Source organism: Daldinia childiae (assembly GCF_008694065.1).
Source record: "Daldinia childiae strain JS-1345 chromosome Unknown Scaffold7, whole genome shotgun sequence".
NCBI classification, from domain to species: Eukaryota; Fungi; Ascomycota; class Sordariomycetes; order Xylariales; family Hypoxylaceae; genus Daldinia; species Daldinia childiae.
This window is the reverse complement of record NW_022984648.1, coordinates 340,943-364,510: the sequence shown is the minus strand read 5'-3', so window position 1 is coordinate 364,510 and position 23,568 is coordinate 340,943. Positions and strand designations below refer to the sequence as shown.

General features: G+C 44.4%; 5 protein-coding genes across 5 annotated transcripts; 3 read left to right on the top strand and 2 right to left on the bottom strand.

Moving 5' to 3' along the window:
* Nucleotides 1–3,659: 3,659 nt before the first annotated feature.
* On the bottom strand, nt 3,660–5,613 carry GL218_06389 (Clock-controlled protein 8; the record flags this gene model as incomplete). The annotated part of the gene is made up of 2 exons (XM_033583098.1): nt 3,660–4,906; nt 5,007–5,613. The coding sequence occupies 2 exons, from the start codon at nt 5,611–5,613 to the stop codon at nt 3,660–3,662; spliced, it is 1,854 nt and encodes a 617-aa protein (XP_033433359.1).
* A 3,108-nt stretch (nt 5,614–8,721) lies between these two features.
* GL218_06388 (AP-1 complex subunit mu-1) lies at nt 8,722–10,228 on the top strand (the record flags this gene model as incomplete). Its single annotated transcript, XM_033583097.1, has 4 exons — nt 8,722–8,760; nt 8,822–8,950; nt 9,001–10,095; nt 10,148–10,228. 4 exons carry the CDS (start codon nt 8,722–8,724, stop codon nt 10,226–10,228), a joined length of 1,344 nt encoding a protein of 447 aa, XP_033433360.1.
* Nucleotides 10,229–10,776: 548 nt separating this feature from the next.
* Nucleotides 10,777–17,786, top strand: GL218_06387 (Vegetative incompatibility protein HET-E-1; the record flags this gene model as incomplete). Its single annotated transcript, XM_033583096.1, has 3 exons — nt 10,777–11,679; nt 15,050–15,230; nt 15,340–17,786. 3 exons carry the CDS (start codon nt 10,777–10,779, stop codon nt 17,784–17,786), a joined length of 3,531 nt encoding a protein of 1,176 aa, XP_033433358.1.
* Nucleotides 17,787–18,188: 402 nt separating this feature from the next.
* On the bottom strand, nt 18,189–18,693 carry GL218_06386 (uncharacterized protein; the record flags this gene model as incomplete). The annotated part of the gene is made up of 2 exons (XM_033583095.1): nt 18,189–18,210; nt 18,257–18,693. 2 exons carry the CDS (start codon nt 18,691–18,693, stop codon nt 18,189–18,191), a joined length of 459 nt encoding a protein of 152 aa, XP_033433627.1.
* Nucleotides 18,694–22,795: 4,102 nt separating this feature from the next.
* On the top strand, nt 22,796–23,175 carry GL218_06385 (biotrophy-associated secreted protein 2; the record flags this gene model as incomplete). Its single annotated transcript, XM_033583094.1, has 2 exons — nt 22,796–22,829; nt 22,886–23,175. 2 exons carry the CDS (start codon nt 22,796–22,798, stop codon nt 23,173–23,175), a joined length of 324 nt encoding a protein of 107 aa, XP_033433356.1.
* Between the last annotated feature and the right edge of the window lie 393 nt (nt 23,176–23,568).

Below are 23,568 nucleotides of genomic sequence, written 5' to 3'. Positions count from 1 at the left end.
TGTCGTACAAAATACGAGATGCAACTCGTTCAGACATCCCATCCCTCGTAGACGTCTATTTCGATGCATTCGGTGACCACCCTGTCACCCAAAAGGTCTTCAGATCAAGCCCAGAACATGTGCGAAAATTTTGGTTAGATCCGCTAGAATCTGGTCTGCAAAAATCAACCGAGCATTTCTTAGTTTTGACCGACCCAAATTCTACGACACCGGAAAGGATCATCGCATTTGGAATATGGCAGGAACTCTTCACGACGGCATCCCCCCCTCCGCCACCGGCAGCCGCTAGCTGGCCAGAAGATGCAGACCCATTCTGTATCGAAGAATTCTTCGGGACCATAGAGAAAAAGCACAAAGAGATCATGGAGAGCCGTCCGCATTGGTATCTAAATATTCTAGGTGTTCGAGAGGATTCTCGGGGGAAAGGTGCGGGTAAGCATCTGCTGAGATGGGGCATAGCTAGAGCCGACGACGTAGGTCTCGAAGCTTTTCTTGCAGCCAGTCCAGCTGGAGCTCCTCTTTGGTACGTACGAAACCATCCCGTGTTTATTTTGAAACTTCCTTTCTAGAGTAGTCTCAAAATTGCCTTCGTAGAGTATACAGTGGCTAACGTTTAGTAGTAAGTGTAACGACCATATCATTCGACTCAATCGAAAGATAATGGTGAGGATTCTAGAGTTGTAGGGTTAAAAAGCTGACACGAAATGTTTTCATACCTTAGATGCGAAGCATGGGTTTGACCTAATAGATACGATCCCTCTCGACAATGGAAATCGTCTTGAAAGTTTTATGATGAGGCCGGCGAAGAAGGTACAAGTCGAGAATAAACTGTCGACATGATAGATATTATGTTGACAATGACTATGTGGGACTATAAGCGTACTATAATAAGAGTTGATAGTATTAAAATTATCCAGCTATGATACATGTTCATATCCCAGTTCCATCCATTCATCCATCATCTTGGTTTAGCTTGGTCTTATTTAAGGGTTGTGTGTTATTAACGGGACTGATTTAAATAATACAAATTAAATTATTAAGAATTATCATTAGCATCACACATAAATATATGCTGATGGTATACTTAGTATGTTTAACGCTCAAATCAATCCTTAAATGCTACATCGTTATACATCATTACCCTAACCGGGCAATAAACACAAGATGTACCTACCCGAGGTACTTACCATCTTCATAGCTCAAGCAACGATTTTCTCCTCATTAGAATCGTCATAGCTATAAGACGATCCGAGCTGGTTCTTCATAACCGTATGAAGGTGCTCAAACACGAAATCTGGGAGTTCATCCAAGCCGCCTACCCACCTCATATCGACTAACGGGCTGCCCTCCATCTTGAGCTGGGTATAAACCCTCTCGGAAAGATCAACCTCTTCATCATGCTCCAGGCCATGGGTAAACCTAGCAACCATCGAAATAATCGAGAGGCGACACGCTATGTTATCGGCATCGTATCCTCTCACATCTTCCCGAGCGTCTTCCCTCCCCGCGAGCTGTTCAATATTATCCGGAAGCTGATATATCACCTGGCCTTGGCGATGAGGCGCTGTCTTACATTGCGAGCATCTTCCGGATCGAGTTCGCTTTACAGCTGGCTTTCGTAACGCCAGGAACCTGCGCAGCAAGGTCTTATGTCTCGCGAGTTTGATGGTGCATGGGCATGGTGACGTACAGGAATCCATTGTCTGAATTGGCTTATACCAATAAGCGACTTCCGGAAGAGAGCTGCGAACAGCACGGTTGTTCAAAACGAAGATGGCTTAACTAGAATAATATCAAGTAAAGGACTTTTAGGTCAGGTGGCTGCTTGATGAAGAAAGACAGGACGATCAAACCCGGGGTCTTCATGTGGCTTATATATGGGATCTTCGGGAGATCGTATAGGGGGCTTGTTTCCTGTTGTTTCTACCCCCTCGTTCTCGTATAATGCCTTTGTCAACCATCAGTTTGCTTACCTACAACAAAGATCTTGTGATAACACTTACTGTCTGCTTAGTATTTAGTCTCTTTTAGGTCTTGTGTAGTTAAGACTTTGAATTATATTGCTTGATTTTGTAAGCTATTGATATAAGACCCTATTATGCGCTGGCAAACATCATTGAGAAGGTGTGCGTATGTCTTGTATCCTACAACAATGTTATTGTCAACGATGTCGCTATGTGGGTTCGGAATGGTCTCCTAAGATACCAGAAACAGATCTCCTAGGCAACAAGGTACAGCTGCCAAAGTACATCTTAGGAAACAAGACTTATATATCTAAATTAACTGCAAACCCTCAGCCGACCCCGCAAAAAGGAAGTATCCCTGGGTGACTGGAGGCTAGAGAAAACTGCACCGTGGTGTCATATGCTGGACCGGTATGCCCGTGACTTGACAGTACGACATTTACAAAGTAGTTTTTCGTAGGTTCTGTGTTCAACACACAGGCCGAGCTTTTTTTTTTTTTTTTTTTTCACTTTCTGTCGTTGCATCTGGCATACCTGCTGCATTTAACTGTCGTTGCATGAATAGGGGCTATGCATATTATCAACATTACTTATAATTCGCAAATCAAACTTGCTCTACTTACACTGCACCCTCTCTTGTCCACATATCATACTCCTCACTCATGATACGGGTTGCATGGTAATACCTCGAACATTGAGTACGAACTGTATACTACCTACTAAAGGGCCTTGAATTAGGTAGAGTCAAGCCAGGAGTGGTATATAAATATTATTAACTACATAGGTACTTGAGTGATTCAGCACAGCATAAGGACATACTAGGTGGTAATAGGGCAATCCTAACATAAAACCAACCCCTAGCCAACCAAGGCCGATAATTATGTCTAGTAGTGAGGCTCATTACTACCGTATATGACTGACGTGAGCGTACTTGGATTTGAATATCAACAATTACTCTTCCTAGCTCTAGATACTTGACAAGACCTATTCACCACTTATGATCATCTTAAGGACACGGGTGAGACCCAGGTTGGAATAGAACACAGGGAACAACTCAGGTAGATTCATCATGTCAAATATAATTGAGATTAAATAAATACTGACTGCCAACGTAAACTGGTATCTATTCAGTCTCTACGGCAATGCAATGACGCTATGTATGTGCGGGTAGTATTTTGAACACAATTCCTAACCATTTGCCCTCCAGGGAAGAAAGTACAGACAGAGACCGAATACTCTGAAGATCAAATGCCGTTAATCCGTCATAGGAAATCTCGTGAAAATCACAAAGTCAGAATCGTCCTAGTAGTATGTATAACCCGTCGAATAGAAACAAAATCTGCAGAAGAGACAGCAAAAGCAGCACCGCGACGCATGAGCAAGCATCTTGGTTATCTGCCACGTGGGTATAAAACTGCATCTCCAGCAAGATTCCTGACAGCAAGAAAATTGTTATAGGTCAAGTTAGACCAAATTTGTTAGACCCGGGAGGAAAGCGGTGAGCCGTCCCCGTCCGGAAATGCCAAGGTCCGAATCCTAATGCCAGTTAGCCGAATTTTAGGCCTTGGCTCTTCGTCTCGTCCCTCGGTGTTTTCTCCTCGCCTATTTTTAAATCCACCAATTTTTTATGTGCAACATTTTTTTTTGTCTTCCCCGTGGAACGCCATACGTTTTCATACTATATTTTCATATCATTTACCCGATCTTTACCTCATCCAAAGGTGCCTGCGGTATCTGAGGAGTCCCGAGCAGACTCTCCCGCTGCTCTCGCTTCCTCCTACCTAACCTATCGCACCATTCCTCGGCGCTGACGATGGTTCCATCCAGAACCCCTGATACTTGGGACATCATGTCGAGTCCCTCCTTGGCAAGAACTAGTACCCGTTGGGCGCTCTCTCGCGTCTCTTTCTCTTGCGCTTCTCGTCCCGCTTCTCCTTCAACCTCGGGGTGACGACCGTCTTGTTGGCCATCACTAACCATGCTTGCAACTCGGAACCTTTGGGGCAGGCTCGTTAGGTGTCGTCGAACAAGTTCTCGCGCATTCTCCGGTAGCGCACCGCCGGCGTACCTGCTAACCGTGTTGATGACATCTTGAAGAGTTTTGAGCAAGTCTATACGGAGGTCTGTAATCTTCGCTGCGAGTTGGTTCCTGTCGGTAAATTCGCCATTAGATGTACCGTTCATGGAATGGTCACCATCTGATTGCCTTTCGGTTCTTTCGAACTTCTCCATAGTAGCTTTTAGAGAGTTGATGACATTTCCTATGCGCACATTAGCCCAGCGAAGCCAGCTTAGACAGTACTTGAGGCTGCGCAAGCTTTCCTCGCTCATGGCGATGCTTAGTCCGGACGTGGACATGATAAGACGGGATTGCCATGCTGCACTGTTCGGGCGTGATTCGGACGGCACAAACTGCTCTGCATATGGCGGAGATCGAAGGTCATCGTACGCCGGTAGGGTGTCTACGGTGCTTGCGACCGAGAGCCGACGATCACGGGAGTGGTCGAAGGATGCCCTCGGTGTTTGTACGCCGGACATGGGCTCCGGGGTAGGTTCCTTAAAGGTACCGGTCCCGTCGACTCTCCGGCGCTTGTTAGAACCGAAGTCTGCAGCTTCGAAATCGGAACCTTGCGACTTGTGTCTCCTTCCACCGCTTAGGAACCATCGAACACCACCTTCTACGCCGGTTACACGACCGACTGATCCTACGGTATTGGCGATAGGAATCACGTAACCCTCGACATACTCGGCGCTCGACTTAAACCTCGGTGAGTAATTCTTAGAGCTCACGTAGGCGGAAGTGGCACCCTCGATAGTTGTAGCAAGTAAGGGATGCGATGTAGTTAGTAGCGAGATGAGCGGCTCCGGATGGATACCGTTCGTTTGAGAGTGTGGCGAACCAGGTATCGGGACGTGATTATTCGGCGGGGAAGACACGAAATCTGCGAACGTTGCCTAAGGTTAATATTGTGCAATCAAACATGCAGGTGGCGCATGCGATAACCAACTATCACATATGAGAAATGACTACTAATAGCTTACCTGCTCTTAGATCACCTAGGGCTTCAGCTGCCATGCGTACATCTGGATCGTCTAAACTAACGCTACTGGCTCTTCCTTCTTGAAAGCGATCTGGCGATGGGGCGCTTACGCCACTGCTGCTGCTTGCGTCTACATCCATCCGCATTGGCGAGTCGGCATTCTGCGCGTGGCTTGGATTATAATATGCTGTTAAGGGATTTAAACTCGGCCAATGAGTAAGAGGTGGCGGCGCTGGGGGGGAGTATGCCGGTTCTGAAGGTTGAGGTGGAGTGTACAAAGGTGCGGATGAAGCTGTTAGGGCTGATAGAGATGGGAGATGATTATTGCCGCCGGGTTCTTTCTCGTCGCTGTTCGGCGGACTTATCGATTTAATGGGAGCGAGTTCAGTCTTTGGGGGATCGGGAAACCTTAAGCTAATAGGGTCGTGGGACTGTGCGTAAGACGGTGGAGGATATAGTGGAAGTTTAAAGGTCCGATCGAATTGACCAAATAATCCGGCCGTAGGGTCTAGCGGCGGTGTTGAATGTTGTGGTATTGAGTGTTGAAGTCCATGCTTTTGATCGTGATGCGGCGGAGGAGGAAGAGACATGTGATTTTGCTGTTCCATCGTTTCTGTTGGAACACGACCGAAAGCGCTTCTATCGAAGACACTCTTTTAACTGGCGATAGGTCGCGGGGAAAGGAAATACTTGGCGATCATTTGCGCATTGGCGATAAATTTGATTCGGAGAAGCTTAGTATCATGTATATCGGGTGCGCATTGATATCGAAAGGTGATATAGTACTATACAAACAAGTCGGACTATTTCGTTGAGAGCGTTGGGTTGAGTGGATGTCGGAAGATGAGTTGACTTATCGAATCAAATTACTTGATTATTCATTCATAGGAAGAAAATAATAAAATAAATACACGACTGATGAAGAAGAAAAAAAGCTGTAGTTCATATAATAGACAGGTAATAGTAAAAAGTGAAAGTAAGAGAAGTTAGTTATGAATGTCTCGGTAGATAATAGTAAGTACAATGAATAAAGGTCAGGCCTGATCAGATTTCGGTGTGAAAGATGATGGTAGCGATGTCAGAGACAGACAGGCCTGATCAAGAGAGAAAGACATGGACCATGGACCATGGACTGCCAGAAAAGTGTTATGGGGTCCCCGGGCCATCCAATATGCAGGTGCTCGTGGTGGACCGTAGTGGACCGCGGTGAACCTGGAATTGCGAAGAGATAAAAAAAAAAAGGTGGGAATGGGGGTGAGAGTAAGAATTGGCGGGAAAAGGTTTGCGCATTTGGCGACTTCCATAGAATTTGGGGGGGTGGTTACCAAAGTATCGTTACCAAATATCAAAAAAAGGGAAAGCCTAGGCTGTTGAACAAATCCAAACCTTCCTATCAGAAATTCTGCAATTGCTCAAGCGAGGCCCTTCCAGTGGTATTTTCGACTGGTCAGGCGGCCATCGACTGCTGCTACCTCGTTCCGCAGGGGAAGAGGCAAAGCACGCGGTAACTGGCAGGGTCTAAGTGGAGTATTTTATAGAGAATGACGACTTTTTACTGGTCAATCTTATGTCGGTTTTAGTTATGATTGGTTTGATGGTGTAATAGATCCACATTAAACTTCCCCAAAGATAGCACCGGAAATATCTATACAGTATTACGCACCGTCTAGACCCGATCGGCTTGTGAAAGCCTTACCTTACGATTTACCACACGAGCCAGTTACCCAATCGAGGTCAAAATCGTTCCGTTGTATACAACCTTTTCTCACGCCGGTCTTCCGTTTGGAACGACTTGTCGGCGGAATACGAAAATTGAGAAGTGATTATTATATATTATATGTCCGTAGGTAAACCCGGCCGCGTTGACATGTGCCGGCATGATTTCGTCAACCATTTCATCGATTTACTAATTCATCCATGCCATTGCAACACGATGGCCTGAAGAGACCTAAACAGCTAGGTTAAAAGAATCAACCGAATCTTCGATGCAATCATATGCTGTAATAATGAGACCGGAAAAGCAATAGATCATCGGAACTGACAGACGTTTACCGATGAGGAACGACTCGAGAAGGTACAAGCACGTGTTAACCAGCCTAAGTTGTATGGTTTAATTGTGTCCAAGTGATCACATGCAACTAATATTCTCTTGGCCACTAGGAGTAGAAGTTGATCCGTCATTATTGACACTGTGAAAGGGAAAAGAGAAAGACAAAAGCATATGATAATCGCTCGCTCCCCTTAGGATCTGAGACACGACGCCCTATGGAAGCCCGGCATTGAACGGGCAAATAATATCTCATCTGAGATCCTTTCAACTTCTCTCTAGCCACTTACACATCCTTTACTAACATGTGTTCTCGTGAGATTCATCCGATACATTCTTCCAACTCGTTCTAAGTGGCCGTGATCCGTAGTCGGTAGCCGTAGCCCGTAGCCGTTAGCAAGGGATACGCTTTGTTAGGGAGTCACGAGTTCCACTTGGGGCTGCTGTAGATCCCAACGTCACTGAAGCACCCTCGGTCTTAGTTGCACACCGCGTGGGCGAACTGACGATATTACCTAGTTGCCGACTAAGTGGGATTAAGTTGGGTTCAACTCAAATCTCAACGCTTCTAGAGCTGAAATTTTGGACGGTATAGCGTATGGGCTAGAGGTGTAGTAGATGCAGACATGATAAAAATTGAATGAAACTTGTAACGAAATTTACAATGATTGAGAAATTCGAGTCGAGTATTCACGATGCGAACTAGAATCAAGACCTAGACTCATATTGTCCTCTTGTATTCATACTCACCAATCATCAGCCGCTCACAATTAAGCATAATAACCATGAAACATTCTGCTAAATGTCTCACTCGTCATTACTAAACCTCGGCTGCAAACTGTGCCTCATACGAATGTCAGACGGATGACAACCGAATCTGAGGCATCTACATACTATTAGTCTAGCCGCGCGTGTAATACTACGGACTCCCACAACTCAAATAAGAAAATAAAAATTAAGAATAGTAAATAGTATGTTCGGTCCCTCTGACGCCGCCCAAGCAACAATATGTTACCAATACGGTAAAAAAATACTCGGGCAGCTCTTATGGTACCATATCAAATTGAATCCTTCTCCGCGCCTCGAAATCGCATGCTACACCAACGACGACACGGTAAGAAACCAACAGAATGCCGGAACTAGTTGTGTGGTAAATAATGAGCTGCACTGTCTAATGGACGCGTTGAAGAAGAAAGGAAGAGAGAGAAGACAAGAAAAAAAAGTGTTTGGAAAGTTATCGTGAAAGAAAATTTTGGTGGGTCCCGAGTAGGCTCCGCTTTGTCACATGACTTTGTAATATGCCCATAATTTTAGGTAACAGAAGCCCGAATCCATGCTTAAGGCTAAGATGAGGCTAGTATATGTGGCTTGACAAGGGATGAGACCCAGTCTTTGGCTTGGAACTTCAGCAACTTGAAGCAACGTGGGGTCTCGAAAGCTGTCCTACGAATTGTGTGGTTATGCGATCTACCAAAATAGTTATCTTTCACTTGGCGAAGAGCTTCTCTACTTTATCTACCAAATACTTTATGACTTCATATGCGCATTAGGAACTACGCGTAATTTATTCGTTGAATGACTGAGAATTTCTGAGGCTCGCTGTCTGGCCTAAGTGCCAATTGACACCCTTTCCTATTCGCGCCCCTGAATCAAGCTCCAGACCGACATCATGGCATCAGCTGTATTCTTTCTCGATCTGAAGGGCAAGGTGCGACTATCACAGTTCTATAATATCTGGTGCTGTGTGTTTGCTGACACATTGTCCATAGACCCTACTTGCCCGAAACTATCGAGGTGATATTCCCATGTCAGCTGTCGAGAAGTTCCCTATACTCCTTAGCGAAGCCGAAGAAGAGTCCTCCGCCGTTCCGCCATGCTTCTCCCACGAAGGCATAAACGTGTGTATTTGAGAAGCTACCTTTATATATCCAATATTGATTGCTAGTAGTACTTATATATCCGACATAACAACCTATATCTCCTTGCCCTAACAAAGCGAAACACGAATGCCGCCGAGATCCTACTTTTCTTACATAAAGTCGTCGAAGTCTTCACCGAGTATTTTAAAGCGCTAGAAGAAGAATCTATCCGCGACAACTTCGTCATTATATACGAGTTACTGGACGAGATGATGGATTTCGGTTACCCTCAAACGACAGAGTCCAAGATTCTCCAGGAGTACATCACCCAGGAATCGCATAAGCTAGAAGTGCAAGCTCGGCCACCTATTGCCGTCACTAATGCCGTGTCATGGCGGTCCGAAGGCATAAGATACAGAAAGAACGAAGTGTTTTTGGACGTCGTCGAAAGCTTGAACTTGTTAGTATCAGCGAATGGAAACGTATTAAGGTCGGAGATTCTCGGCGCGATCAAGATGAAGTGTTATCTATCCGGAATGCCAGAGCTGCGACTTGGTTTAAACGACAAGGTCATGTTCGAAACGACTGGAAGGACAACGCGAGGCAAGGCTATCGAGATGGAGGATGTCAAGTTTCACCAGTGCGTCCGATTATCACGCTTCGAGAACGACAGGACCATCTCTTTCATCCCTCCGGATGGCGAGTTTGAGCTGATGAGCTACCGATTAAACACACAGGTTAAACCTCTGATCTGGGTCGAATGTGTGGTCGAGAGTCACTCAGGATCCCGAATCGAGTATATGCTAAAAGCAAAGGCGCAATTTAAGAGGAGGAGTACAGCCAACAATGTCGAAATTATTGTCCCGGTCCCCGACGATGCTGACTCTCCTCGGTTCCGAACAAATATCGGTAGTGTTCACTACGCCCCTGAGCAGAGCGCCATCGTATGGAAGATTAAGCAGTTCGGTGGTGGCAAGGAGTTCCTCATGCGAGCTGAGCTAGGACTACCTAGCGTGAGAGGTGACGACGAGCACGGAGGAGGAATGACAGGTGGTTTTGGCGGAAGCATGGGCGGCGTCAGTGCAGGCAAAGGCGCCAAGAGGCCCATTCAGGTCAAATTTGAAATCCCCTATTTCACAACTAGCGGTATTCAAGTGCGTTACTTGAAGATCACAGAGCCTAAGGTATGTTACCCCTTTTCCAGCCCAGCCAAATACGTATTAACCTCGTCTCTAGCTACAATACCCATCGTTACCCTGGGTTAGATATATTACTCAGTCAGGGGATATCGCTGTGCGGTTACCAGATGCTGTATGAGAGGCCCATGTTGACCTATAATGTTTAACGAAGATGTTACTTTTCGATAGGTCTAGAGAAAAGTTTCAGGTAGAGTTGATCAGTCACAACTGGTCAATGGCGACGTCGGACATGAATATTAAATGACTTTTCAAATCATATCGTCCGTATACCCGTTGTGATTACATTATTTTACAGATCTGTTTCCGAGGCTGTGTCCTAGGGTCTCCTAGGGTCCTTTCCAGTCTATGAAGAGCTTAGGATTATTCCGAGACACAATCCCTTATGCTCCTTGTGAGAGTTGACGGTCTACTACGACTTGTAATCTCCCACTTGTCGTTTCTCACTCGCTTTGTAAGAGCTAAGCACATAGGTAGGCAATGAATGACATTGATCATCACAGCTTCATAAAGTAATTTACTATATACTACGTCGTCCCTCTCACTCTACAGCATTTCCTAGCACCAGAGTGTCTTCCACTCTAGCAGTACCACCTATCCCAAATCAAGAGTCATTATCAATAGCGTTTTCACCACATCATCATTACCTTCAAATCTCCAGCTCTCGCCATGCGCTTAATCGACGTCAACACCCTTGAACTCAAGGAGTTTTTCAGCGAGAAGGCGCCACCGTACGCCATCCTATCGCACACATGGAAAGGTGATACAGAGGTGACGTTTCAGGAGTGGGAGCGCACCGCTACCGATAGTACCATTAAGCGCAAAGAGGGCTATACTAAGATCGTGGGGGCATGCTGTCGCGCGCGTTCCGATGGCTTACAATACCTTTGGTGTGACACCAACTGTATCGACAAGAGTAGCTCTGCTGAACTTAGTGAGGCTATCAACAGCATGTTCGCATGGTACCGCGACTCGACCGTGTGTTACGCGTATCTCTATGATGTCCAGGCAGAGATGGACACATTCACCAAGAGTCGTTGGCTAACAAGGGGCTGGACGTTGCAAGAGCTACTCGCTCCAAATAAGGTCATCTTCTTTGACCACAATTGGACAGTGCTAGGGGATAAGAGTGACTTGGCTGAAGTGATCTCAGGTATCACCAGGATTCACATTGGTGCATTGAGGGATCGTTCAACAATCTACAATTATTCTATTGCTCAGCGCATGTCTTGGGCAGCCGATCGTCAAACAACGCGCCCAGAGGATATTGCATATTGTCTTCTCGGCATTTTCGACATCAACATGCCTTTATTATATGGCGAAGGGACAAGGGCCTTTGCTAGGCTACAGCGGGAGATTATCAAGGTCTCTGATGACCAAAGTATCCTTGCATGGGATTTACAGCACTCTGATACTCGTTCTCTAACGAGTGCTTTAGCTTCATCACCTGATGAATTCCGGTTCTGTGATTCCATAGCTAGAAGTGTTGGGATCCAACACTTGCCGTACTCGATTACAAATCTGGGGATATCCATGAACCTTCCCCTTATCGAAACCCTCGTAGGCGAAACAGTTTTAGCAGGATTGAACTGTGCCAAAGAGCTGCACCGAAAAGCGGCCCATTCCAAAATGCCGGGTGGAATTGAAATTTCTAGACAATTCCAAATTTGGATTCCTTTATATCGTTCAAGACATAATATTTACTTTAGGGTACACCATTCATATTCCAAATTGTTCCTTGGCAATTTATATTCGATCCTCAGTCGTACAGTATCTACAAATCTGTTCTTGAGTTTAGACGTATCTCAAGCTCCCATTATACGACCCTTTAATAACCTGACTACTGCCCTACAGAAGCAATCAACATCAATCATACGTTCTGGATCATTAGTGATGGTTGCAGGAGGAGAAACGATGCCTGGAAGCTGTTCCCTGAAAAAGGCATATCCATTAGAAGATATTTCTATTGTGCAAATTACGCCTAAGGGTAATTTTATGGTTTCTCATCAACTCATATCCAGTGGTGAAATCTCTATACTTTTCTCGGTATTTTGGAGCAAGGATGGTTTGCCGCAGAAATGGTTACATACAACAATTCTTCAACCACAACTTCAAGACACTAGCCAAACAATTTCTCAAGACTTAGCTAGTCTTTTCGGAACAAATGACTATCGGAAAACCTTCCAGAGTTGCAATAGCATTATCGCGATGCAAGCACTCCATGCTAAATTGCAGCAGTTGCACAGCAAACCACCACTACGAACGGTCGTGGGAAAAGAAATGGATCCTATTATAAATATAGAAGATCAACATCTGCGTGATTCATTCGGGGGGGTTAACCTGGTCGTTGAGGTTATATTTCGGAACGCGCCTAAGTTTGTGGGCAGCCAACATCCCCGGTTTTGGTGTAGATAATGTACATAGTGTGTTGATACTCCCAGAAGAGTCTATGTAATACCACTTATGTATGCTTATCACGCCAGGCTTCTGGGGCTTTCATAAAGCAAATAGGATGTTTAATATTATATATTACACACTCTCCTTCTACGTATTAATATTTACAATAACATCCCACTAATGACTACAGCGTCATATTTAATACTCAAGCAATGTTAGGACGCTCGGGAGAAACGGCAGATAAGTTGTCCTGTCAGGTTTGAGGCACATTCTTTCTAAGTGTAGGCTACCTTCATGATAAAATAATAAGCATTGCTTTCTTATTTCTTTATATAAGTTCTAATGTATACCTTGCGTCATTTCCGGCGTTGTGTAGCAATCGTTTTTCGTAATTTGCCGTTGGTGTTGTTTCAAGCGCCCTCTTGAGATCAACCTGGTCTAACTGATGGTTTTTGATTTGCCATAACTTTTGTGTATCAAGGGACAGTATTGACTCAGGCGGTTTCCATCTATTTCGGAGAAGGTGTATAATCGAATGAATATCATGTCCAACGATAATTACCTTTGGGAACTCTGTTATCAAAGGCTCAAGGAGGTTGTCGAAGGTCTGAGCTATCTGAAGCTCGTTGATTACTTTCGTATTGCCAAAGGCAAATATGTCAGGCTCGCATGGCACGTATATATTCTTCAAAAACATATTTTCCTTGATCTTCCAATGATAAGAGTATGTAGTAGCATACTCGGAAGAACTCGCATACCATGTGCATATTCCAATGTCAGTGATCTTGCTCTGGTCTTGATCCCAAGAGTTTACGTTGACCGAAACGAAACTAACAGTCCGACTTTCGAATTCCTGCAAAATACCAGCTAATCTTTCCTCGTCGTTCGCATATTGAGGGTTGAGAGCTGCTAAGTTGCCGCCAAAAATTTGAGTTGGAATATTTCGGGTACTAAGTAATAGTTTTATCCGATTGAAGAAATATTTAATTGCGGCGATTAATAAGTTAAAGAGGCTACGATACCAGGTCATTATAACAGTGTGATCCTAGTGAACGCCTGTAAGTATAAATTTCGAATTATTCGTTAGATTAACTTGATTATAATATGCAAGAAGCGCTGGGATAGATTTGCGGCTGCTATAAAAATTGGAAAGAGATAAATACTCAGCATGTAGTATATAGGTTGGCTTGTTTGTGATAAATATGTTAAATAGTTATAAGGTTGAAATAATTTTACTAGGTTAGATCGTTCCTACGTCGTTTTCGAGGTAGCGTGTTAAGGGGATAGAACGCTTTGTATCCTTTGATGTGATACTACTCAAAGCCGCTTTCAGGGCCAACGAGTCCACAACATGCATAGCCCGTTTGGGTTTGAGAGTGTTGTAGAGAAATTTGCTCATAGAACTATTAGAACGGTGAATGAGCTACAAATTTTATTTTTTGGATAAAGGTAAAATAAAAGCTTAATATAGAAACCCATCTCATAACCCTTAGAGCTTTTATAATGGTTTATGTTATCGCGTCTTAACCTCATAACTTGCTATGAGAGCTGCCTACCAGGTCATCAAACTTCTAGTTCTCACATGATTTGTCTAATATCTTAGCGGTCGATTTCAGGTACCTAGCATAACAACATCGCTCAGGGGGTAGTATCAAATCCAAATGTTCATACCTGTCTAGATACTCAGCAAGTTCTCGCTACTTACGAGTAGTTTAATGTTTTGAGATAAGCATTACACAATTTCTTTATCCTCGAAGGACAAAGCATTACCACCATGATCACTACCTAGATAGTTTACGAAGTCGTCGGATATTGCTTAAGAGAAAAAACCGAGATTTAGGCAATATGTTGAGGGTTTAATAACGTCTTCGAGTGGCAGCTTCTCTGTTAATAAAATGAAGGATCAGTCTACGCATTGTCTTTGAGAAGCAAGAGGAGAAATCAATCATAGTAAATCCCTGATGGTAAGCTGGTCTCCAGCATCACTCTCCGGTTCTGAATACTATCTTTATTATCTTCGATACATTAAGCAACAACCCAGAGTATCCTAATTCAATGGCTCAATAACGAAGCTATGGTAGTGCATGCTTCTATACCTATGGACCTACTGGTCGGTACGTTCGAAAACCCCCACGGCTTACACGACGCTAGGACACAACAGGAGGGATTCTACCCCGGATAATTAAGAGTTGGAGAGTCCCCCCACGGCTCTCGGGGCAGGGGGCAGCCCCCGCGTCGGATTTCTTGGCGAATATTCCCATCTCAGCCAGCCGTCCCGAGAAAGTGGGAGGGAAATGTCGCGCAATCGTGTTCCTGTAGAAAAGCTGTACTGTAGAAAACCAAGCTGGACCCCCATCGACTCCGCTCCCCCGGCTTGTTTTTTTAGTCTATTAGTCTTGCCTGCGTCCTCCCTGCGTCCTCCCCCATCTCGAAAGTCCCCGCGGAACGGTTCGGCGCATATGCAAGTCATACATCTCTGATATTACGATATTACGATATTATCGATATTATGGACGAGCGATGTCGCGGTTAAATGGCGTCCCAGCAGTCCCAGCAGCAATCACCAGGAGACGGAGGAGGAGGAGGGAATGCTGCTGCTGGTGGCGGCGGGGGTTCATACAAACGAGCAAGCCGGAAGGGAGCTCCCCGGAGGTTTTCGTGCGACTGGGCCGGGTGCGACAAGATGTATTCGAGAGCTGAGCACCTTCAGAGACATCAATTGAATCGTAAGGCCAAGAGAGATCCCAAGACTATAGATCCTAAGATTGCAGATCATCTACTCTTAGTTGTAGATCTATGTCTATGGTGATAATACAATGCTAACGCGAATCCAAGATGCTCCCAAGACTATCTATACGTGCGACGTTCCTGACTGCACGCAAACTTTTGTGAGGCCAGATCTGCTGGCGCGCCATAAGAAGCGCCATTCGTCTTCGTATATTCCGAGGAACCGTACCAGCAGCTTTAGTATGCCTACTAAGGAATCTCCTCAGGAGATACCTCTGATGCCTTCACCTAGCATCGCTACGAATGTTGTAGGGCCGCCACGGTCGGCGACATTTCCACAGCAGCCTGCGAGTGCTCCGCGGAACGCAGCTGTACTCTTGACTTCTGACTCTCCAGTTCAAGCTCAACATCCACCTTTACCGCCTCCTATGGCGCCTACGCAACCAAGTCCGCTAACCCATAGCGTTCCGTGGACGTCTTCGATGGATGGCGTCAACATTATTCGTCAGAAGCCTGGCTTCTACGGTCGTGAACCACCACCCATGCATGACCATTCCACATTCGTTCCTTATCACAATGTGCCGGTACCGACTGATGCGAACGAGCTAGGGATTCGTGAAAACTTTGGCGTCTGGTTGTTTGACCCTCAACAGACGTATCGAGACTTTAGTTTCGCTAGCATACCATTTCTTGAAGGCGGGTTGGAATCACCGTTCAATAATAATATCCATTATGATCACGAATCACTCACTAGTCGATCCCAACTTGATCTTACACCCCCACGACATCCCGACATGCCCGACGAGCTTATTTCCGAGTATCGTCGCGTAGATGTTCTACGCTATGTTAAACTGTTCCATCAGAAACAGAACAGGTTCGACTCTAAGTTAGCTAACTTGATGCACGAAACTAGCGACGACATACCAGGTCTAAACTTAGAATTTCTACGAGATTGCATGCGACATTATTGGGATTTTGTATCGCCGAGACTTCCTATCGTTCATCAACCGACCTTCTCTTCGGCGCAATGCTCCATCCTCCTTCTCCTAGTAATGATTGCCTTGGGTGCCGCTCAGATATACAGTCGCGAATCTAGTCGGGAGCTTCCAGAATATAAAGCATTAGCCGACCTCATTATCTCCAACGTTCGTTTTGAAATATTAACCGCCGATGAAGCGTCTCCGCCGGTGGAACTCTGGGTCGCCCAGGCCTTACTCTTAGTGGAATTTTACGAGAAGATGTATTCATCTAGGATCCTTCACGAGAGAGCACACGTCTACCATTCGGTAACCCTAACACTGCTTAGACGAGGTAGCCCCTTAATTGGAGGGGCCGGAGCTGACTCGCCATCCGACGAGCAGAACGGAACGGAGCATCCTGCGACATCAGATGCGAGGACGTGGTGGATAAAATGGGCCCGGACGGAATCAATGCATAGAGTAGTCTTTGCCGCATTTATGATGGATATCGTTCATGCTGCGATGTTTGGACATGCGGCCGACATGGCCCCTCACGAAATACGCCTACCTTTACCTTGCGACGAGTCTTTATGGTCGGCGTCGAGCCCCGAGATAGTTCGTCATCACGATTCGAATTTTAGATTATACGGCGTCAAGCCTGTTTCATTTTTAGACGGGTTGAAATGTGCCATCCATGGGAAGGAAGTCCGAACCCACGCGTTCGGCCGTATGATTATTATGTGTGGGCTTCTAAGCGTCGGCTGGCACCTCAGACATCGCGACACGCATCTAAAGTGGCTTGAGCTAGGAGCTAGTTCTTCGGACACGAGGGATAAGTGGTGTAATATGCTCCTGAAAGCATTTGACGATTGGAAGACCAGTTTCGACCAGGCTATCGGCTCAAGTGACTCTGAGTCGGATGGCCCTGGACCGCAAGCTCATTCTAACGGGCTCATTCAGAGTGCGTCTGTTCTATACCACCTTGCTCATATTAGCCTGTATATCGACATTGTTGATTGCCAAGTCTACACTGGGGCTAAGCGGTTACTCGGCCGCAAAATTTCTACTCGAGATTACACTAATGTCGTGGCGCGAATGTCGCTGTGGTCAAATCAAATGACTACCCGTCACGCAATACTCCATGCCTTTAAGCTTCTTCATCGTATTCTGGTGGATCCCCGTCAGAAGAGGAACAATGGCTATGCGAATACTCCTATCGATACCTATGGAACACAATACTCGTGTCGGCGAGATCCCGATCCTCATCGACCGTGGATTATGTATTATGCTACTTTAAGCATCTGGTCTTTCGTACGAGCACTCACTCAATCTAGAGATCAATCAAATACTCTCCGACCATTCCCACAGCAATTACAGCGTAATACAACAGGGGCTTTTGACTACCTCTGTAAAGTGACTAAACTCTCAGAACTGGATACTTCGACGACGAACCTTCAGGCAAACCTCCAAGATGGATTGTCAAACTTGCTCGACACTATAGGTACTCTTACATCCGAGTCACCTTCTGAACTGCTCAAAGAAGCATGCGGTCGGCTCGACATATGCAAGCATATGCTTTACCACGGCGAAACTTGAGTACAACACTTTCGAGTTCTTGATCTTTATTTAATATTACAACTAGCATGGCGAATGTACTTAATTATATACCCTTAGCAGTATAAAACTTTATCACTACTATAATTATGAATCAGCTTCACTAGGGTTGGATTTGAAGCCTGGACGGTCAGCTTGAGGAACAAGTCTGGCCAATTAGAAGCATACACGAAGGCAAATTTCTTGGCGCGATTACAAAGAAGGCATCATGAGCATTGTGGTTCACGAATCTAATCAGACAAACAATATGATTAATGCATTCCACTTAGTAAGAACCCCTTTATTATATATACATAGAATATAAGAATGCATGATAGATAGTGTATAGATTATAAGACTAATCATGGCGAGTTATTGTATTTAACATAGCTTCCCTCTTCCCAACTATAAAGGGCCTTGCTCACGACTATAAAAATCTTATAGTCATGGCGTTTCCTAGCACCTGGACGTACGTAGGGTAGCGAGGCTCACCCTTTTGGAAGTTAATAAGAACTTGAAGCGTAGCCTGGAACTCACCTAGGCTTTTGGGCTTTAAGGCCATACGGCTCAGCTTCTCCAACATTCGTATCTGCTTGAAACCCGAATATCTGCCCCGGATTCCGGATAGTGCACACCGCTTGTTGTCCACCAAGACCTGCAGGTGCTTGGTGAGCTGTTGCTTGTACGGGTGCATCAGATGCTTTAGAATACGGCGGCGATCTTCATCGTCGTCGTCTTCTAATTCGAGCTCGTAAGAGTTGTCGAGGAGCGACTTGAAGAAACACAATGGGCAAGTTGACTGGACCGGGATCCATTCGAGCCTGAAGCCGCTATCGATGCCGAATCCTCGATGGACCGTCTCTACGATATGCGAGCAGGTATACATCTCGTGCGTTACGAAGGTCGGCATCTTGTCCGATCGTAGTACGTGAAAGATTATACCTAAGACCTGCCCGTAGAGATACGGTGTTTGTATTGGCTATGGAGGGTAATTGTAAGCGGTATAGCTCTAGATCATGCTAATGGGGTGACCAGGAAACGAAGAAATACAATATGATTGCGACTTGAAAGCTTTATATAACTACTCGTGTTTTTTCGAAAGGCTTGCAGGTCGTGCATATTCTCTTTCTTAAAATGGCACCGGGATAAAGAGGTTAAGTAGTAGATCCACTAACCAATTGTTTGTTTAGCCATCCTTATGACATATAATGCCCTATTGTCTAATTGTCTTAGCACTTTAAGTAAAATAACGTCACAGGCGTTTATGTGTTACTAACCTTTGGCATAGCCCTTTCAGTACTCTTTTACTCCATTCTACGCTTTAATAACAAATAAAAAAGCATTACCATTGGCTCTTTTTAGTTCTATATGAGGTCTGCACCTCCTACTTATAGTATTTATCTTTTATGACGATGAGTGGCTATGCATTGTTTGGTATTGTCTAATCGGGATAATGCATACAGGAACCAGAGTTTCCATCAAGCGTTCAGAAACTTAAGTACAACTCTATCATAGAAGGCATAAGACTCGGAGCGAGATACAGTTGTACTTTCTTTGGATAAATATTTGGATACCATTATAACTCTAGAGTCCAACCACTCGCCTTTTCCGTCTATTAGGTCAATCCTATGAGGCTAAAGAAGCCTCGTTGATATACCACGAATCATTTATAACTTGCTAGCTTCATCAGTGTACCTAGGTACCTATGCTTTAAGAGAAATTACGAAGATCGTTCTTGTAAACATGTCACTTTAAGATAGATTAAGGGCACCCAAGTGAAAAAGGTACAAATCAACAAGTAGAAGGTTCAATTCTATTTCACAGCTAGTGATCTATCATACCAGCTAAGACATTGAGTGTTTCCCACATGCGCTATTATAGCATTTAGTGATGATGATTATGAATTTGTTTACGCCTAGTGGACATGTAGACTATCTATAGTATTTGGTAGATATGAATATTATACCGTCGGGACGAAGGTGAATGGCTCGTGAGCTTTTAGTCACAATGTTGCAAGTAGGGGTGGCGGTAAAATCAGTAGTATTGACATGGACACACTCCTGACTTGGTTAAGCCGATGTTAGAATGTTTTTGCGATAATTGAAGTAGTAAGACATACCGAGGTGGGGTCATATTCGAGATGGCAATGAAGAGGCCGACGAACTCATGCTGATGACCGATTGCGATATGGGCTTTTCAGGTAGATATGCCACAGATTTCATTCGTCTTTCCCATCTTCCCTTTCCCTTCTGCAAATAGTATGAAGTTAGTATTTGGGTTAACGGGATGGAAGCATGATGGTTTTAGAACGTATTTGTAAGAATTGTAAGAACTTACTGATTATTGGATATTCAGGGACACACGATTGGGCCCATTCCCTAGCGTTGTCCCGAGACCCTTGAAGCCCGCTTGATCTCCCATACTTGATACTTGCGTCGGTACTGGTGTATAATGTAGGTGTCAGGATTCTACATGAGACATCTAGAACAAAGAACATGTTCAGTATATAGACGTAGAACCTTCTAGGTAAGGTAGTTAGAGTTCCTTGCGGAACAACGAAGTTGTTTCCATGCTGTTTGGTTCCACCTCGTGGCAGTAGGCTGGATAGTTTGTCCTTATACTCTTTCGTGATCACCAACTGGGTATCTCTAGTAGGTGGTGGACGACTTTTAGCCCTTGAGTAGTCTTCAAAGGGGTTAAGACATTATGTTGTGTTTCCCATACTTTTGTTGGCCTTGCGGAATGTAGAAGCAGAGGATTGTGCCTTAACTCTAGCTTAGGCTTGAGCCCCCATGGCTTGGAAGCCATAGTTTAGAAGCCGTGGTTTGGATAATACTGTTAGGTGATGTCGATTTTAGTTACAATTTTAGTAATTAATAGTTGTAATAAGTATTAAAGTATTATTAGTTGATAGGTAAGGGTTGACGAAGAGTGTAGGTAGTGTTAAGTGTTATGGTTGAAGTGAGGATGGTTGATTGCAGTAAGAGTGATTAGTTTTAGTAATTAGTTTTAGTGATGAATGGTTAAGATGATGGGAGAAAACCGTGTCGGCATCGACTTGTATTTATATTTGGCGGTGTCGAGATGTGCGCTGTACTGATTTCAAGTTGATGCCTGATTCTGATGTATCCTAAGTAACAGCGTTCCTAAAATTTGTTGATTGGAAAGAGCGAATTATTGATTTAACGTTTATCGGCCCGTCAATTGGCTGATTTTCGTTGTTTGCGGCCCAAGTACCTAGTTGATTCTATTTTGTGGTGTTCTGTACGTACCTACCTGAGGTATCTACGAAGTAACTCGACAAGTAGAATCACGATACCGGTATCGTACCTTCCCTCGACTTGAGAGACAATATGTACCTAACGTACCTACTTGTCGTCAGACTTAAATAATACTTCGGTACATGCCACAACACTTTGATTTATTAGGTAGGATCAGACATGATGATTCCACTTGACAGCACTGTTCTACAAATTCACTGCCTGTTACTGCCTGTTTATATTTAAGGAAGCCTTGGTACTTAGGTATTTAACACATGAAATAGTACAAAGGTAATATATCAATATAGATAAACACTAACTAATACACCAAGATGTTCATTGACCCGACCATGTATTATTCCAAAAAGGGGTATTGAGTCTGAAGTAGTTGTGCATACTTGTGCTTACTTCTGTGAGATATGGTTATCAAGTAAGTCTTTAGTCTATCTGGAGTTATAAAAATCATTTTACAATCAGTTCTGACTTGATTAGCTTATTGAATATGTAGAAGATATATTCTGTCTTTATATTTCATTCCTCAGATAATAGGGGGTGATTAGTCATCTACCATAAAATCGACAAGGTCTAAAAAGGGGCAGTTGAAGAGACATGATTGGCCCGTTTGACCAGAATCATCCAACAACGTAATGGTTTCAGAACCTGACCCAAGTGTCACAATCCCCAAACAAAAAAAGTTTCTAGTTTCCGATGAATTATTTAATGCTTTATGTTATGTACGTTGTACGTAATTGCATTTAATGCTTGCATTGAGTTTTACATTTCTCGAAACCTTACCTAGTTACAAAATGTTGCCACTCTGTATTGATGTTGCAACAGATGGAGTCTTCATTTAATATGGGGAATGTTTACTACGTAGTTATCGGAATCTAACATTGCGAATCCCCCTAACTGGGAAATCTCATATCTGGACCCTAGATTATTTCTTTGGTGTTTCTACCTTGACGATCAATGAAGATCAAGATCCTTAAGATATCATGATGAATCTAAGATATACTAACCCCTTCGCCTGGAGGTTTCATTAGGTACTCGGTAGTTAACGAAATACGATGAGATGGTAACCTAGCAAATGTAAAGAACGCCAACATAGCCTTATTAGAATCATACGTAAAAAGACATTTGAACTAATACAAAACACTCGATACTATCCGTATGGCATTTCTAAAAATACTCATGTGGGTTTCGCGGCGCTAAGTAAGGCATGATAGTGTTGAACGCGTACAACATGAACAAGCATTTTAGACGCGTTGCCATATATTCCATATGCTATATGATCGATTAAACTCGGCAGATCAAGAAATACCCGATAAATCTGGGGTCGCCTCATAATCTGCCTTGCGAATAAACATTCGTTCGGCCAAATGATGATGTGCGACGTATCAAAACAGGGGTCCCAGAGCTGATGCCCCAGGCGTAACAGAAACACACACGCACTCATCCTCAGCCTCACGGCCGTGCTCAACCCGGCGTCAGGGGTAGTCATGAGAAACGTTCGAGAAGAGATAGAATAGGAGTGAGTCTCGTCTGAATATATAAACATCAGAATGATCGCTTCGGGATCTCCAATCGAAATAATAAGAACAGACTTTCAGGCAAAGCTTAACATTCATCCCTACCTCCTATCATCTCATCTTCGTTTTATAAACATCGCTTCAAGTTTCTATAATTTCAAGAAACGAAACATCAAACATCAAACAATAAACAATAAACAATAACCAATAACCAACAGACAAAATGGTTCGCATCGCCTTCTTCGCTCTTCTCTCCGGTAAGCTATATTATCTTAAACCTCTTTAACCAAGCATAATACTAACAATCCTCAAGTTGTCGCCGCTATCCCGGCACCTCTCCAGCCTGACCCAGCTGGTGCTAAGAACGTAGGCAACGGAAAGGCTACCCAGTTTATCGGCGGACAATGCTTGAGCTCGGCAGACTGCGCATCGACGTGTTGCGCGGGAGTGACAGGCCAGAGCTTTGGCTTGTGCTCCGGCCTCGGCGCGCAGAACCAAGCCGGCAAGACAGGCTGCGGATTCGGCGACGACGGACAGGCCCAGAATAACGGGCAGACTCAGAACAATGGGCAGGCTCAGGCCAACAACCCAGCTACGAACTAAGCTGAGCCGTTCCAATTTGAGTGTTGCTGGCACTAGTGACAAACGGCAATGGACATCAGCCGCTCAACCGAGATGGTGGAAAACGTCATACTACTAGGGTAGTATGCCGTCTTCGGAGGAGAATATACTACAAAGTTAAAGAGCGCTGTAAATATGCCTTGCATGGTACGATAGAGTACGGTCAGAAGACCCTGACTATCATTCAGTATCTGGGATTAGTTATAGTATTTGGTATCATGTGGGTTCAGCATTACATTGCATCTCTAGAAGAGGCAGGGACGCTTCTAGAGCAAGGGAAATGGGTGGTGGACGCCTAATATATAGTACATCTGACTTTATATCAATACAAATATAACTAAATATTTACATTTATTAGGTTTGCATTTATAATAC